General features: G+C 39.2%; 1 protein-coding gene across 6 annotated transcripts in view; it reads right to left on the reverse strand.

The window, feature by feature from the left end:
* Positions 1–16,341, reverse strand: part of EMCN (endomucin) — a 206,475-nt gene extending 190,134 nt beyond the window's left edge. For all 6 annotated transcript variants that reach the window (XM_073601557.1, XM_073601565.1, XM_073601535.1 and 3 more), the window contains exons 1-2: positions 16,189–16,341; positions 281–325 (exon numbers count right to left, since the gene is read on the reverse strand). In XM_073601557.1, coding sequence (XP_073457658.1) covers positions 281–325; positions 16,189–16,258 — 115 coding nt within the window. In that variant the 5' untranslated portion in view covers positions 16,259–16,341. The remainder of the gene's footprint in view (positions 1–280; positions 326–16,188) is intronic.
* Between the last annotated feature and the right edge of the window lie 2,097 nt (positions 16,342–18,438).

Consider the following 18,438-nt stretch of genomic DNA (forward strand, 5'->3'; position numbering starts at 1 on the left):
TGTTTTTCTTATATAGAACAGAAAGAACAAATGACTGGCATACAGTCTTCAAAAATGTATTTTACAAAAACCCCTGTAAAGTTTTAATGAAATTGGTTTGTGGCCATTTTAAATACAGGTTTTGTTTTGAAATGTTTTTTTTTTTAATTATCACATATGAAAGGCAATGTCTAAATAAGCAATTATCAAAGCCCAACATGGAAATAGATAACTGATTTGTTAGGAGTATTTTATATGACAAGCAATAGGATAAAGACAAAGAATAAACATGTTTCTTTACCTGGTGCTTGTGAGATTGTATTGATGTCGTTAATCTTAGATGACACTATAGAAGCGATGAGAAAAAAAAAAGGAAAAGATTATCAAAAATTATATTGTAACATGAAAAAATTATTAAATTGCTGCAAATTCTTTTTCCCAAACGGTGTCACTTAAAATACTTATGCTAGCTGTATATGTTATAGAAGAGCATTGGTATATATACATTATAAGTAAACATTTTATTGCAAATGGGTGAGCTTGCACACAATCTGATTTTATAAACATTCAAGTTCCTATTTAAGTTTACATGAGATCATCCTGTGCCAGGAAGCCTTTATTTATATTTGGGCGGCTGAATAGTTTCAGTAACACAGTTGAGCACAACTTGCGTGTTTAAACACCAGCTTCCTTAATTTTTTAACCCTGATAAGCACAAACAAGTCATTCATTTTATAAAGTATTTTTACATCTTTGTACATCTCATTCACTTTGAATCTGGGTGTGGGAAGGTCAGACGAAGGCTGACATTAGAGTAAGCAGCCAGGATCATAATGTCACTTTAAGGATCTATAGGATCTATTCACACCACAATCAGCAGGACTGGGCAGTTATTTCAATGCAGTCCCTCTGCATGACAAGACATTTTGCCTTGTCTCCCTATCTACCTGGTTCAAACCAGGTGGTGTGCTGTAAAAAAAAAGTACTACACAGCTGACAATTAAACATTATGAGATGTCTGTGTGACATCTCAATAAAGTTAATTTAAATAATTCAATACCGGGCACTTTTACCCCCTTTCTGCCCAGGCTAATTTTCAACATTCGGTGCTGTCGCACAATTCCATGGTCATGCAACACTGTACTCAAATTATATTTTTATGATTTATCTGGGACAGATAGAGCTTTATTTTGGTGGTATTTAATCACTGCTGGGTTTTTTAATTAATAAAACATAGAGCAAAAAAAGGTTTGGCCTATACCAACCAATTTCCATGGCCATTAGCCTTTACCCAAAACCTTTTGGTTGCCACATATACACTGATCAGCCATAGCAATATGATCACTGACAGGTAAAGTGAATAACATTGATTATCTCTTTACAATGACATCTGAAAGTGGGTGGGATATATTATGCAGCAAGTGGACATGTCATCCTTGAAGTTGATGTGTTGAAAGCAGAAAAGATGGGCACGTGTTAGGATTTGAAAAACTTTAACAAAGGGCGAAATTATAATGGTTAGCCAACCGGGTCAGAGCAACTCCAAAACTACAGCTCTTGTGGGATGTTCGTGGTCTGCAGTAGTCAGGACCTACCAAAAGTGGTCCAAGGAAGGAAAACCTGGTGACAAAGTTATGGCTTGCCAAGGCTTATTGATGTATGTGGAGAGCAAAGGCTGGCCTATATGGTCTGATCCAAAAGAAGAGCTACTGTAGCCCAAATTACTGAAAAAAGTTAATTCTGGTTCCGATAAAAAGGTGTCAGAACACACAGTACATTGCAGTTTATTGCATATGGGGATGTGTAACCGCAGACAGGTCCACGCTGACCCGTGTCCACAGCCAAAAGTGCCTACAATGGACTCATGACCATAAGAACTAGAATATTAATGCAACAACCAATACTAATAACACTGTTGGATGCTATATATAATATCATTTCATTTAGTTAAGTAACTCCCAACAGAGGTATTGATAGGTTGCATTAATGCTTGCATTATTATAAACCCAATGAATGCTCATTGCTCATTTTTATGGCTTCTGGTTTTCGTCGTAAGTGGAAACGGCTGTAGTAATCACTGATTTGGGACACAAATCAGGGACATGTTTAAGGAGGTCTTCAAAACATGACCAGTTAGGGGTTAACATACTGTGAGTTATGGGCTCTGACTGTCCACCTCCAGTACCTTTCAAGGCAAAGCTGTCTGAAGTGTGGACATTTGACACAGGTGTACCCATAGTAGAACAAGGTAAGTATACCAAACTAAAAAATTAATTTAGTGTTAGGGCTTAGTTGAGGGCTTGGTAAGGTCAGTGTAATGAATTAAGTTTGGGGTTTTCAGTGTTTTTGGGAGATTTTCCCTAAATTCCTGACCCAGTGACAGCTGGGGAAGAAATGAGAGGGTGTGGGTATCCTTTGGGACATGAAGACACAAAAAGCAGTAGAAACCTGCTAGATGCCTTACCTCTTCCTAGCTTACTGAACGCACTGTTACCACTGGACAGATATTGCATCGCTTCCTGTCCTTGTGACATCTTGTCGCAGGGGCAGGAAGTGAAGGTATGCCTTCCCCAAGGGGGCACAGGAAGTAATTAAACTCAGAGAAGTTCTAGTCCTTCCCCACTGTATACAAAACTAAAAAAATTGTGGCTGCAGCTGGGCTTTAGATTAAGAACTGGGGGAGGTAACAGTTAAGGGAGTTTAGAGGCTATGATGGATGTTAAGGTTAGGTTGGCGGGAAACTGTATAGGAGTTTACGTGTTAGGGTTACGTTTAACGTTATGGGGTTCAGGTTAAGGTGTAGGGTTCACACAAACGGTTAGGGGTTGTTTAAGTGTCAGGAACACTTTACAACAGAGTGACAGTTAGGTGATCTGCAGGATTTACGCTTGTTCTTGGCAAAAAAAAGGTCCTGTTGGAGCCAAGGGTTAATGCCCCATTTAGAAGTACAGAAGTAATAGAAATTAAAACACTGCTTTAAATTGTTCAGACTGCTTCCTATAATTCATTATTCTGTAAATAGCCTCATAGTCAATGGCATCATCATATAGAGTCAGTAAGGGACATATCCAAAAAAGCCCATCTAGTTTGAGTAGTGGCAAACCTAGCTTTAAAATCAGTCATGAGTGCACAGTAGTAGTGAGAAATAAGTTTAGTAGGGTCAAGCCAACATAGCATTTTTTCCAGAGGAGTAATATAGACAGGATTATCTAGTGAACCAAATTGTGCTTGCACGACATGACTTAGTTGGTAGTAATAAAATATATAATGGAGAGGTAGCCTAAACTCTTCTTTCAGGGAAGAAAAGGATGTAAAGCCTTGCACATGAAAGAGACGATACAGGTATTTATTCTCGTGCAATGCCCATCTTTGTGGATCTAGTATAGGGCTAAGTTCACCCAAGGTGCGGTTATACCAAGGGGGGTTGTTCGTTGACTTCGATCAAGGATCCTTAGTGATACGAATCACAACCATTCGAAATAGGGAAAGTGTGGTGTTAAGCATTGTGGTCCCTGGACATAAAGGTACTCGACCCCAATAGATAATAATATGCAGCGTTTGTATCAAAGAAAGAATGCTTTCTGTGGTGGTACAGGGATTGGCAGGGATGGGGTGTAGCCAGTCATGAATATGGACCATTTGGGATGCTAAATAGTATATGTAAAAGTTGGGAAAGGCATGTCACGCCAAATGAGTTGGCAACCTTAGAACCTCTAACGCTATTCTAGGTGACTTAAGGTGCCACAAAAAAGTTGTACAAATAGCATCAATTTGTTTAAAAAAGGACAAGGGGAATTGGCCACAATATACAACAGTTTAGGTAAATAAATAATTTTAAGGACATTGACTCTACCCACAATTTCCAATGGCAAATCAATCCACTGTCTAGTCAGATGTTGTAAGTGGGAGATCAATGGACACACATTATTGGCAAGGTAGGAATGTATCAAATTTTTAACTCTTCCCAATCTTTCCAAAACTACAAAAATGGCTCTATCTAGAACTTTAACCTCCCTGGCGGTATGATTATTTTGGATTTTAGGTGCTGAAAGCGGTACAATTATTTTGCATGGAAATTTGGCGTTTTATATTGTAGGTCTGTAATTCTTAACAAAAACACACTTATATCTTTCCACCGAGAGTCTACTAGATATCCCGGGTATGATGAAGTTTGAAACACAAAAACATAAATTATAATATAATAAATAACTATAAATAATTTAAAAAAATAATAATTTAATAATAATAAAATCAATTTCCCTACGATTCACTATTGCTCAATTCTGCAAGTGTTCTAATTTACTATCGCTGTTTTCTAGCTGGTCTAAAGGGACACTTTTTGGTTGCTATGGACAATCTCCATTTTCCAGGCAGAAAGAACAGTATATATAATATAAAACTGCAATAAACTGCAATAAAGGGATGTCAAATAATTTCATACAGTACTGTAATCTGTAAGATTACAGTACTGTATGTGTTATGATTTTTACTTTTTTTTAATTTGCCGCCAGGCTCCGTCCCCATGCTTCGGGACGCTCGCAGGGAACGGAGCCTGGTATAGAGAGGCTTCGGAGGAGACAGCCTGACCCCAGCAGAAGTCCTAGAGGACGAAACGCGTCGGGTTCATTTTTCTACCATAGCCACCATTTACTGCGCTGTCCAGTTCAATTGAACCCAATTTTTACCGCCCATTTTATCATTTGTTGGATATAACTTTTTGCAATTTTTATACCAATAAATTTCCCTATTTTTCCAATGGATTTACACCATGTGGAAGATTTTTTCTTGTTTCCTTATCATACCATGAGGATTGTTGGAGATTGAGTGGAACGATCAAAGTCGGCACAACAGGACATCCGGGCCCAACTTAGTTCCTCCAGGGATGTACTAGCCTTCTCAGGTTTTTCTCTCCTACCAAGTCCACTTGTCTGATTGGAACCAGATTTACTCCACCGCTTGACGGTACAAGCCTTTTTGACTCACCGCCGACGGCCTGTGAGTCCACCTCCTCCGGTAAGGGTACTACATTTCTATTTTGCTTGAAGTTATGAGGTCATGTCTGGAGAAGATAGTACCCTGCATGCTGAGATGTCCCTAATATTCTTGTAGAAATACTCATGAAGATTTGGAGGACCAACAGTGTTACATTGGCACCTTTATGAGCTTATATTCTACATACAGACCATAGACTTATTATGCTATATCTATATGCCGTGTATTTTAGACTCCATCAGATGGATTCAATAGATATGTAATATTGTCGATTTCACGTTAACCATATCTGCATTAGCTTATCCGTATGGTATTGCTACACTCTTATTTTACTTAGTTATTTTTTTTGGTTTGTTTACACTATTTTTTTTCCTTATGTGTCCTTTACCATCAAGGTCACATTTATTATGACCTACTCACTCATGTGGATTTCACTCTAGAAGTCACATCTAGTATGACCTTCACTATTATGGTCACCAGTATAACATTACTTTTCTTTTGACTCACAAACCACATTATCTTGGTGGTCACACACCTTATATTTTTTCGCTTTGGTCACTTTATGTGTCACCATCACCTATGGTGACGCTACATTTATTAATGCAGACTTTTAGCACATTATATGAGCGCCACATATTGTTGTCTCACGTATATTCACAATTAGTCTGATTTTTGTGTCGGCTGCTTTTCTTCCGAAGCTGGCGCAGCAGTTTTTATATTTATTTACATTCGGAGGAGACAGAGCCCGCAGATAGCGTGGGGGGACATCACAGGATCCTGGGGACAAGGTAAGTACAGCGCACCAGGATCCTGCAATGTAATCCCGAGTGTGGCTCAGGGTTACCGCTAATGGTACAGAAATTTAACCCCGAGCCACACTGGGGAAAACCGTCAGGGAGGCTACACATTTTGTTAAGACAAAAAGAAAATACATGCTTCAGTCCTGAAAACACTGGTGTAGGCCTTGCACTGTTTTGTTTTTTTTCAGCCTGGCTGCTCAGTGAACCTATCTTCACCTGATCAGTGTCAGTTTGTAATAACAGCGTGCTGTGTGTGTGAGCAGTCTAATGCCTCGTACACACGGTCGGACTTTGTTCGGACATTCCGACAACAAAATCCTAGGATTTTTTTCCGACGGATGTTGGCTCAAACTTGTCTTGCATACACACGGTCACACAAAGTTGTCGGAAAATCCGATCGTTCTGAATGCGGTGACGTAAAACACGTACGTCAGGACTATAAACGGGGCAGTGGCCAATAGCTTTCATCTCTTTATTTATTCTGAGCATGCGTGGCACTTTGTCCGTCGGATTTGTGTACACACGATCGGAATTTCCAACAACGGATTTTGTTGTCGGAAAATGTTATATCCTACTCTCAAACTTTGTGTGTCGGAAAATCCGATGGAAAATGTGTGATGGAGCCTACACACAGTCGGAATTTCCGACAACAAGGTCCTATCACACATTTTCTGTTGGAAAATCCGACCGTGTGTACGGGGCATAAGTGTGCTATAAGAGAGAAAAACAAATATTCTGTGAAATCCGTGAAAAGCTAATGTGTGTTATCTGCTGAGATACATGCACAGACAGCATTCTTGATCTGTGGTGCAGGAGCTAGTAGTGTTGTCCTGAGTAGAGTAGAGGGAAGAATGGATACTAGACTTGTTCTGAGACTGGCTACCAGTAAAGCAGAATAGCACATTACCTTTAATCCCAGCCATGTTGTAGCCACCTCCCTCTTTGAACCACCCAGCCAGGCACAAGATACAGGAAGAGCTGACACACACAATTCAGCTCTGGATTTGACAGAGTCTTCTGCCCACCCCAAGGTTTAGAAAAATTATTTTATCACTTACAGCTAATTAGCAGCTGATTGGTAGGCACCCACCCCCTGGGAGAGGGGTGGTGGGAATCCTACCCCAGATTATGAGGGGCTGTGAACTTACTGGCCATTAGATTAGCTGTAGTAGTGGTAGGAGCGTTATAATTGGACAGGATGTCTGAGCTCTAGATGCTGGGGTGTGTTGCAATTGCTGAGGGGAATATCAGTTTTTTTTTTTTTTTTTACATAGGACAGCTGACAGCACTACCCATATAAGCATAAATAAAGCAGCAGAATTCTTTTATACAGAAATGAGGTCAGCTCTTGTGTAGAAGATCAAGTCTCAGCTGCCATTTTGAATGTTGAATACCAGAAATGTTAGGCTCTTTTTGCAAGGTGCACCTATAGGCATGTGCCAAGTTATCTTATGGACTTTGCTACCTTGCATTCAGCTGACTCCAAAAACCCATGTATTTATTACAGATATTTACTGTATATAGCGCCACTTTTGACGTAAAGGGACACTTTTTGGTTGCTATGGACAATCTCCAGTTTCCAGGCAGAAAGAACAGTATATATAATATAAAACTGCATGCAGGGCATTGGACAAAGCACGGCTGGCTTTTATAGAACAAGCTTGCTGGAAAACCAGCAGCTGATCGGCATCTGATCAGTGCTCTGAGACAATGGCTGAGTGTGTTCTGGTGGAAGGGTTCCCCTGTCAGAACACAATAGCTCAGCGGGGAGATCGCTGTACTAACACTGCATCATTAGTACAGGACCTCCTTGCGAGCTCCTCCATTTTTTTTTTGTTCAGTTTACTGGGCTGAACAAAAAAAACTTACTGTGTGTATCAGACTTTACCACTGTATGGCAATTAAAGTCTAATTACATATTTGTTTAGGACAAGAGGGCACTGCAATCAAATTGTTTAAAGTGTTATCTGTATATAGAGAGCACACTATATGAACAAACAATTGTTATTTAATCAGGTTATTCATTAGGTGTGTCACTACTGCCTTCCTGTTCATTTAATGATATGTTCACAGGCTGTTTTTTGTTTTTTTTTATTACATACAGTGTATGTTTCTGTTTTTTCCTTTTATGTTGTCTGTGACAGAAAAGATGAAAGAGGAAAAGGGCCAGCTTAGAGAATTGGCAGCACTTAAGAGATTTTCTTTGAATAGAGCTTCATGTACTAACAATTACAGGAACGTTAATCTGCAGTGTGTGTTTGCATATAGCATAGAGACATGAACACAACCTTTTTCTCTCCAGTTTATATTTATGGTTTATTATCCATTTTGACTCTGTGGCTACACTTAATCTATTCATAGACAAAGAATGGCAGAGTACGGTCTTGACTACAAAAGAAAGCATCTTACATAAACCCATTTACACAGTTATTTTGTAAATTCACTGAATGGTTTCCATGCAAAGATGGTTCACATAAATGGATAAGACTCTGAATGACTATCAGCCAAATAAATGCAGAGCAATTTAAATGATGCTAAAACAAAAATGTAAAAGCTATCCGAAAATCATAATAAAAAATGTAAAAAATATTTAGCACAATCAAAATGAATGTCTACACAAAAGCAAAATGGCAAAAAATAAAATAATAAAAATTATAATTACAAATATAATGCTTAAAAGTTATCTTTTCTTGTTAGTAGTTATTGTTTATATTCCCACTAAAACATTTACACAACTGATTTTCACTCTAACCAATGGTGTGGCTGGAAGGTGCCTACAACTATAATAATAATATTCCCCTGATTATTGGCTGCACCCTTCTTTTCACTGACTTCTATTATGTTTGTTTGTTGGGTGATGTTTTTATCCTATTATTATTGTGACTGGTTTCAAGACCAGCAGTGGACATTGGCAACATAAGAGTAGAAATGTACAAATAATGAAAAATCCACTCCACCAGAAATGTATATGTCTTAAGCTGGGTACACACTAACATTTTCATGTTGTGCAACCCAGCGGGGTTCCAGTGGGAGCTGCTGTACTATCCATGCAAGGTTAGTTCAGCGATCTCCCACACTGAGCTGTTGTGTTCTTAAAGGGGGATGGCCCCCCCACCAGAACACTCCGACCAGCATTCTACACACATTAAACTATATTTATAGTCAAACATTTTGGATAGAGTACGAAAAGGTTAAAACCTCTCATTTTTTTCCTGCTTGTGTCCTATTAGTAAGATTTTACGTCACTTCCTGTCCCACAGACACAACAGGAAGTAAGAGGGTATCACTATAATATAATTATAATGCCATAGGCAGTTGTCGCCAGAAAAAGTGTTCCTATAGGAAGATTTCCCTTATTTTTTCCTCACTTTTATGTTATGATGACAGTGTTCATGTAGCAAAAACTAAAATCTGACAGAGGTTTTAGCTCTTCTAGTACAAGACAGTGAACACTGAAGACTTTATAGATTATTGTAAATTGTTTAAAGCACATTTTATATGAATTTAGTTTGGGACCTGTCAGTATTACAAATTCACATTCATGCTGTGAGTAAGAAGTGACCTCCTTCTTGCCAGGAATAAAAAATAACTGTTGTTTCCCAGTTGAAGCTTAGATCACATGGTCTATGGCTACCAGTCATTACTACATAGAGTCTGTTACTTTCCACCAGCAGATAATAAAGTAAATGGTAGTGGTCTCTGTCTGTCTTAAGAAAGTGAACATAAGTTCCATGGGGTAGGGAAAGATAAGTAACACTTGTAACTCTCCAACATTTCAATGTCAACATGTAGCCCCCCCCCACTTTGCTTTCCAATGCTGATACATGACCATATGCCTATTATGGCAGTTGTAGAGCACCCTAATGAATAGATAATAATAATGAAAAAAATTACTGAGAAAATAAAAGCCAAATTCTTGTGTGACCTCGTTTCCTTTCACTGGCAAGGAAAATAAAGGAACCATATGTCTTTAGCGGTGATAGCATGTCTCAATAATCTGAACGATTGGAAAAGTTTCTTTGGAAATAGAAAATTTCCATGCAAAACAAGTCAAAGTCCTGGAATGAATGAAAGCATTTTATTTTGTATTGTTCTTAATATATGCATTGATATTGCTCAGTCAGGACAGCAAACAATTTCGGGATCTTACACATACTGCAGTCAACATCATAGTATCCTGTACGGATCTCTGCCATAGGAGAGAAGGCAGCTTGCTTTTAAATACATCATTTTTAAACTCTAACATGCTGTGCTTCTAATCAAAGCCAAATTTAGAGCCAAACAAAACACCTTCTTGAAGTCACCTTCATATTGGGGCTGAATAAACTTGTGGCTGAAATGGTGTATTTACAGTTGCTCATGTACCCTTAACATAATAAGCAGCATGGAGACAAAAATAAAAGCATTTTCAGTAGGACCTGGGTGAGTCTGAGTACTTATTCTAGCCCCCAGAAAAACACTAGACCTCTCTGGAGAAACCAGGTGTTTGTTATACTTCAGATACTAGAAAGAGTGCCAGGCTTGATCATCACTTGAATGTTTCAGTGCTGCTACCTTGGTACGTTGTACCTAATGTGGTCATTTAAAGCTGACTTGGGAATTGTCCATATAGACCTTCCTGACCCTAGCTGACAGTCAGAGAGGAATAAAGCCAGACCCAGCTGTGACCTCAGTTCCCATGACTAACATTGATAAGAACATTATTGGACTCATAGAAGCCACCCCATTAGCATGGTGCATGCTGGCATGGCTCCAATTCCAGTCTCCTTGGTTTTCTGCAGGAGTTTAAATGTTGAAACTGGGCCCCTGGACATTCACCAAGCCCTAATCTCCCACCTAGTTTGCCTCATGGATGATCCAACTTTGCCAATACTTTCTGGCTGAGCGATCTCAGGGAAATGTTGATTGTCCAGGATTAACTTTTTAGACACAATATTTTGTTATTGTGGAGACATACCAACACCCACAATTCCACCTTAAAGTCACAGATGCAGACTATTTATATTTATGCAAAGCTTTCTTCATTTTTTTCACAAAATTAGGAGGTCAGCTGCAATCTATTTTTATAAGTAGCTTAAATTGTATGTACATGCTTTTTTTTTTTTTTTTAAGTTTGGATAGAGTAGGGAATGGTTAAAATCACCGTCATTTTTTTGTTTTTTAACTGTCTGTTTCCTATTGTGGAGATGTTCTTTCACTTTGTGTTACAGATAAGCAACAAGAAGTGCAAGGAAATCTCTACAAAATCATAGACAGCTATCACTAGAACAGCCAGGAATCCCCACTAGAGTATTCCCTTCATTCCTAATTTTGATAACAATAAAATGTTGGGTATTCCATCACTTTCTGTCACACTGATAATGCTCATAAAGACAAACTTAGAGGGTAAATCTCCCAAGCAGGGATATAGAGAGCAATAAAAGACTTTACAGGGGTTCTAAGCTCTCCCTCTATGAAACAAAAAAGGGGAAATTCGGCTTTAACTGGAGGTTTTTTTTTTTGGGAACTAGGTTCCTAATTTTATCAGGTACAGTAACTGCTCCCACTTCTGCCTTGACCACCTAGGCGATTGGAGTGGAAGTTCTCCCCCTTCTCTCTCTGTCCAGACCCTTCTTGGACACATCACAGGTCCCAGTCACATGACTCGTGCATGCACAGTGGGAAGCTGGCTGTGAAGCTGCAGAGTCACAGAGGGCTTCCCTTAGTAAACATGCTGGGGACCTGAAGACCAATGAAGAAGCGGCCTGGGTGAGGATGGCGCTGGATCCTTGGACAGGTGAATGCCCTTTTTTTTAAAAGGTCAGAAGCTACAGTATTAGTACCTACTGACATTTAACTTTTTAAGCCCCGAAGAACTGCTTTAAGTTCAGAAATTATGTAAATTGCTTCCAGGAACATATGTTCAGACCTCTCAGTTACAGTGAGGGAAAAAGTATTTGATTCCCTGCTGATTTTGTATGTTTGCCCACTGACAAAGAAATGATCGGTCTATAATTTTAATGGTAGGTTTATTTTAACAGCGAGAGACAGGATAACAGCAAACCCCCCCCAGAAAAACGTATTTCAAACAAGTTATAAATTGATTTGCATTTAAATGAGTGAAATAAGTATTTGACCAATTTGGCAATCATATAGGTCAGACAGTTCTTGTAGTTGGCCACAAGGTTTGCACATAACCCAGGAGGGATTTTGTCCCACTCCTCTTTGCAAATCCTCTCCAAGTCATTAAAGTTTTGAGGCTGACGCTTGGTAACTCGAACCTTCAGCTCCCTCTACATATTTTCTATGGAATAAAGGTCAGGAGACTGGCTAGGCCCTTAATGTGCTTCTTCTCGAGTCACTCCTTTGTTGCCTTGACCGTGTGTTTTGGGTCATTGTCATGCTGGAATACTCATCCATGACTCATTTTCAATGCCCTGGTTGAAGGAAGGAGGTTCTCACCCATGCTTTGATAGTAAATGGCCCCATCCATCATCCCTTCAAAGCAGTGGAGTTGTCCTGTCCCCCCCCTCCCCAAAGCATAATGTTTCCACCTCCATGTTTGACGGTGGGGATGGAGTTCTTGGGGTCATAGGCAGCATTCCTCCTCCTCCAAATACAGCGAGTTGAGTTGGTGCCAAAGAGCTAAATTTTGGTCTCATCTGACCACAGCACTTTCACCCAGTTCTCCTCTGAATCATTCAGATGTTCATTAGCAAACTTCAGGCGGGCCTGTACATGTGCTTTCTTGAGCAGGGGGACCTTGCGGGCGCTGCAGGATTTCAGTCCTTCACGCCGTAGTGTGTTACCAATTGTTTTTTTGGTGACTATGGTTGCAGCTGCCTTGAGATCATTGACAAGATTCTCTGTGTAGTACAGGGCTGATTCCTCACCGTTCTCATGATCATTGAAACTCCATGAGGTGAGATCTTGAATGGAGCCCCAGACCAAGGGAGAGTGACAGTTATTTTGTATTTCTTCCATTTGCGAATAATCGCACCAACTGTTGTCACCTTTTCACCAAGCTGCTTGGAGATGGCCTTGTAGCCCATTCCAGTCTTGTGTAGGTCTACAATCTTGTGCCTGACATCCTTGGACAGCTCTTTGGTCTTGGCCATGGTGGAGAGATTGGAATCTGATTGATTGATTGCTTCTGTGGACAGGTGTCTTTTATACAGGTAACAAGCCAAGATTAGGAGCACTCCCTTTAGAAGAGTGCTCCTAATCTCAGTTTGTTAACTGTATAGAAGACACGTGGGAGCCAGAAATCTTGCTTATTGATAGGGAATGAAATACTTATTTCACCCTTTAAAATGCAAATCAATTTATAACTTTTTTGAATAGCGTTTTTCTTGATATTTTTGTTGTTATTCTGTCTATCACTGTTAAAATAAACCTACCACTAAAAGTACAGGAGTATCATTTATTTGTCAGTGGGTAAATGTACAAAATCAGCAGGGGATCAAATACTTTTTTCCCCTCACTGTAGCAGTATTAAGGCTACTCTACTGAAAATGCCCTAGAGCAGTCATTCCTAACTAGGGTTCTATGGAACCCTAAGGTGTCTCCAATGGTTGCTAGAGGTTAATTTAGCTGTGGCTGGTTAACCTCCCATTTGATTGTACCTGCATAGTTCCAGGGCCAAGCCACTTGGCAGTGCATCTGCATGAAACCAATGATTTTTTTGTATCTGTCTGTAATGTAGGCATACTGACCACCACTGTAAGCCTTATGCACACAGGATGTAAAAAATGCCACTTTTTCTGGCATCCAACTTTTTTCTGCCTCTAAACACCCCTCTGTGTTAGCCTATGTGGCCATGCGTTTACAGGCTTTTAGAGGCAGGAGCATTTAAAGGCAGAAAAAAGAAAAGCGTTTGGGGGGAAAAAATGACAAACACACACTAACAAGCATTAATGCTAGACATGTTTAGGCGCATGCAAACCACAGTGTTTGGTGCATTTTTAAGCTGCATTTTCCTTCTCTGGATGCCTTTGCATGTGCATGAGGCTTAAGGGCAGCATTCTTCACACTGACTACCAATTAAAGTGGCATACTTTTGGACTGATCCCCAAAGAATTAGTTTACCCAGGGGGTTCCCAAGACCAGAAAATTCTGGGTTCTTTTTAGGGGAGAGAGATTGAGAAGGGCTGCCCTACAGTATAGGCTTATACTGCTGTTTTATTATGAATATAACAACAAAAAATAAAATGCTAGTAAGCAACGCAGCACCTAATTTTATAACTGATACTAACTGCTGAGATTTTCGTGCTGTGGGTGTGGCACTGTTTGGTATAGGTGTATTTTTTAAATATTTTCATATATATCCATTGTCCATATGCCCATTTGGGGGTAGTGGATATCTTGCGTTTAAAAATGTTTTTTTTGTCTCTGCTTATGCTCAATATCTTCCCTATAAGAACATAGTCCATATTGGCACACTGATATCCAAACTAGATTGCTATTAACATCAGAACCAAATTCAGCCAGTAAAACTCCCTTCTCATGGCAGCCACTAAGTTGAGAGTCTCGGATCAGGGCTTGACTGTACAGTCCCAGTGGCAGGCTGGACAACAGTAGTGCAAATTAGTGAATTGACCATAAGAATGTATACAGTTAGGCAACAAGCAGGTGGGTGAGTGTTCACCATACCCACTCACCCTTGCCTCCAGGATCCACCATGGATGAATGAGTATTAGTTTTTCCTTCTGCCACCAAAAAAAAAAGTTTATGTGGTCCATTGAGGCTGCTTTTATTTAAAACATTTTTCTAAGAATAGATCTATTTTTTATCACAAGCATAATTAATGGGCAAAGTGACAACGCACCCTTTTCCAGCAAGACATATTTGCCGATCCACTCTCCATCCTGCAGTAGTTCACCCGGGAAGGCTCTAGTGTTGGATGGTGTCATTGCTTACCCATGTGGACGATGTCACTGTGCCATCACACATGATGGTGTCCAGAACTGTCAATAAGCCACTCATGCCTGTGCGTTGTCACATCAGGGAGGCCACATGTTGTCCCTCAATCAGATGCTCTACTCAATTAGAGCAAAGGAGTGTGAGATTTGATTGAGCAGGGAGGTAGTGAGGTAATGCAAATCAATAAGTATACGTTATTGGGGGAGTGGACTGTTAGAAGACACTGTCACTTTTACCTGAATGAAGTAAATTGACAACGTCTCTTAAAATTGACATACTGTTAACTAACTTATTGGTGTTGATTTACTAAAGGCAAATAGGCTGCCCATGTTTCAATGGAATTTTCACTTTGCAAAGGAATTTCACTTAACTTAGTGAACGAGGTTTGCAGATTTTCATCATTCAATCACGTGTATGCAAAAATACTCTTTTTATTTTCTTTGCGATTGATTGGATATTCTTTGCAAAGCAACATTTTTACTATATTCATTGAGCTGAGGCAAAACTCCCTTGCAAAGTCAAATTTACCTACAAAGTGAACAGCCTATTTGCCTTCAGTAAATCAACCCCATTATCTCTGCTGGCGAAATATGATTTGGCTTTCTGATGGTCAGCAAGTAAGACACCACTTGGAGAACGCAGGCATCAATCATGCTACCTCTCACATGCTAAGCAAGTGCTTTACCATTTAATCTAAATGGCGTAATAGTAACTCACGTGCAAAAAGGATGCTCTACAAATGAGCCATGGGTGCAGTATTAATTAAAACTGACACATTTACAAATTGATCTGCCAAAACGTTATGTCATAATTAACTCTTGTAAAGACTACTGAATTCCAATTTGGAATTTTGTCAACTATACTCTCAGGAATAATGCTTTTTTTTTTTATAACCCTGACGGTTTTACATTGACATTATGTTAATATTATTTTGCAAAAAACTTGAAGTTCCATAACAAATGTTCTTTATACAAGAAAGTTTCAAAAAGAAGTAGGTCCCGATTCAGCTCTGAGTTGGTAACTACCATTATTGATCAAAGCCAATTTATTCAATTGCAGCATGTGTATGTGAATCAGTCTGCAATTTATTTTTAATTCACTTTTTTTTTCCCCACAAAAATGTAATCTGTTTAGCCATTAATAGAGGTCAAGTGTTTTTGCATCAAACCTGATAAATGTTTACACAGTTTACATCATACTACCACCCAATGAACTTTTCAATGAAATATCTAGACATTTAAAGAGTGAAGTGAACATCTGATCACATATAGTGGGGTTTAAAAAGAGAAAATTCCCTTTCTTTTGATTGGATGTTTATAGTAGATAGTGTGTATAATTAGCAAAGCTGCATACATTTGTGAAACATGAAATATTTATAGTGCTAATGCTGATCAGGAATACTTCACTTACAAATGGAAAGGGATGCAAAGAAAGAAGAGACGACAGACTAGTACATAGAGTACTATAGTCATAAACAATACAATAATATGTAAGTGATCAAAGATAAGCGTGTTACCTGTCAGCAGGTTAATGACAGCCAGAAATACAGCGGTAGCTCCGAAGGGCTTCATGGTTCTCTCTAACATCCCTTGTGCATTATCCCATTTTTTCCTATAGTAGGGCAGGACTTATCGTGTGGAAAAGGTGTGTACATGCTCGGCCTCTTTTTGCTTATTTTAGGCCTGATAAGGAACTGGAGGAAATGCACAACCTCCTGCTGGGAGTTCAGGACTTTGGGGATGTATTGTTTAAATTCTTCACAGGAAACCTCTTTCATTTGGGTTACAGACCTGTTGTTCTTAATAAAATTATAACTTTTTAACCATGTCTGTACTGACGGCAGTTAGGTCTCAAGAAACTGAGAATACGTAAATACATACTAATATTTCCTGTACCTTTACACTAGTGCTTTACATATTGTTTGCTTATAATGCCACATACACACGGTCGGAATTTACGACAACAAATGTTCGATGGGAGCTTGTTGTCGGAAATTCCGACCGTGTGTAGGCTCAATCGGACAATTTCCATCAGAATTTCCAACAAACAAAATTGAAGATCTGGATCTCAAATTTTCCAACAACAAAATCTGTTGTCGGAAATTCTGATCGTGTGTACACAATTCCGACGCAAAAAATTCCACGCATGCTTGAAATCAAGCAGAAGAGCCGCACTGGCTATTGAACTTCAGTTTTCTCGGCTCGTCGTACGTGTTGTACGTCACCGCGTTCTTGACGTTCAGAATTTCCCACAACATTTCTGTGACTGGGTGTATGCAAGACAAGTTTGAGCCAACATCCGTCGGAAAAAAAACTTGGATTTTGTTGTCGGAATGTGCAATCGTGTGTACGCGGCATAACAGTTGTGAGAAAAAAAAAAAAAAAGGATTTTCGAATTATGACAGGAAAACTTTCTAAAATGGTAATTGATGTTCATTTATGTCATAATAAAAGTTTTATTAAAAAAAATTGGTTGACACATGTTTTTTATTAAAAAAAATTGGTTGACGTATGTTTTTTATTAAAAAAAATTGGTTGACATATGTTTTTTAAACAAATGGTTAAAACACTTAGAGCTGCAGATTGAAAAAAAAATTGAAACTCCAGGGAGTGTTATCTAGAGCCAGCTATTGAAATGCACCAAACCGGGGGGCAGGAGGCGGAGCCTAGCGGAGCAGACATGCATTGTTAGAGCTCCACACCGCTGAGGAGAGAAGAGAAGGACAAAGCGGAGCCTGCAGGCTCAAAAGGTATCCATTTGAACCTTTTTGCCCCTGGGAACAAACTGTGAAAGTTTGGGCAGGAAATATGGTACTGGGAGGAAACCGTGGCAGAAATAAAAATCACCTCACAAAGAGCTCACAGGCACTCACTGCAGCTGAAGCAGCTCCAGTCACCTCACAAGATACAGCATCAGGGCGCTCTCACAGACAGAAAATGTCACAGCAAGACTCTCCATTTGAGTCAGATACAGAACAAATCCTCTCACAAACTTCTCCACAAGCCTCCTCAGCATTCCCAGTAATATTATTACAATTTGAAAAGATGCTTCATAAGGCTTTAAAACAAACCTCAGACCAAATAACAAAAAGCCTAACCAAAGAAATAAGAGAGCTGGGAAACCGCACCACAGCCCTAGAAATAAAAATGGATGAAATTGAAATTACAACCCAAGAAAATATAACAGAATTGGAACAATTAAAAAAAGAGAATTTAATACTTCAAACTAAGCTCGAAGATTACGAAAATAGAGCCAGACGTTCAAACTTGCGCATAAGGGGAATACCTGAAACTGTGACAGACCTGCAATCTACTATTACTGCTCTATTACAAGAACTAAAGCCAGATATCCCTATTGAACGTTTAGAACTGGACAGAGTACACAGAGCCCTCACAGCCAAAAAGAAAGATGGACCCCCACATGATATAATCACAAAATTTCATTATTACAGAACGAAAGAACAAATACTAATTGCTGCAAGAGAAAAAAAGGAACTTAATTTTCAAGGACACAATTATCAAATTTTTGCTGACCTATCCCAACTTACTATTACTAAAAGACGATCCATGAAACCCCAACTAATGGAACTGCAACGCCACAACATTATGTATCAATGGGGCTTCCCCTTTTCAGTCAGATTTAACTACCAAGGTACAATTTACAGAAGCAGATCAGCAGATGAACTACAACAAACCCTTTTAAAATTAAATCTGACAGAACCCACAAGCAGCAACACTCCCACACGCAGAAGAATGGCATCATCTTC

This window comes from Aquarana catesbeiana, linkage group LG01, assembly GCF_042186555.1.
Source record: "Aquarana catesbeiana isolate 2022-GZ linkage group LG01, ASM4218655v1, whole genome shotgun sequence".
NCBI classification, from domain to species: domain Eukaryota; kingdom Metazoa; phylum Chordata; class Amphibia; order Anura; family Ranidae; genus Aquarana; species Aquarana catesbeiana.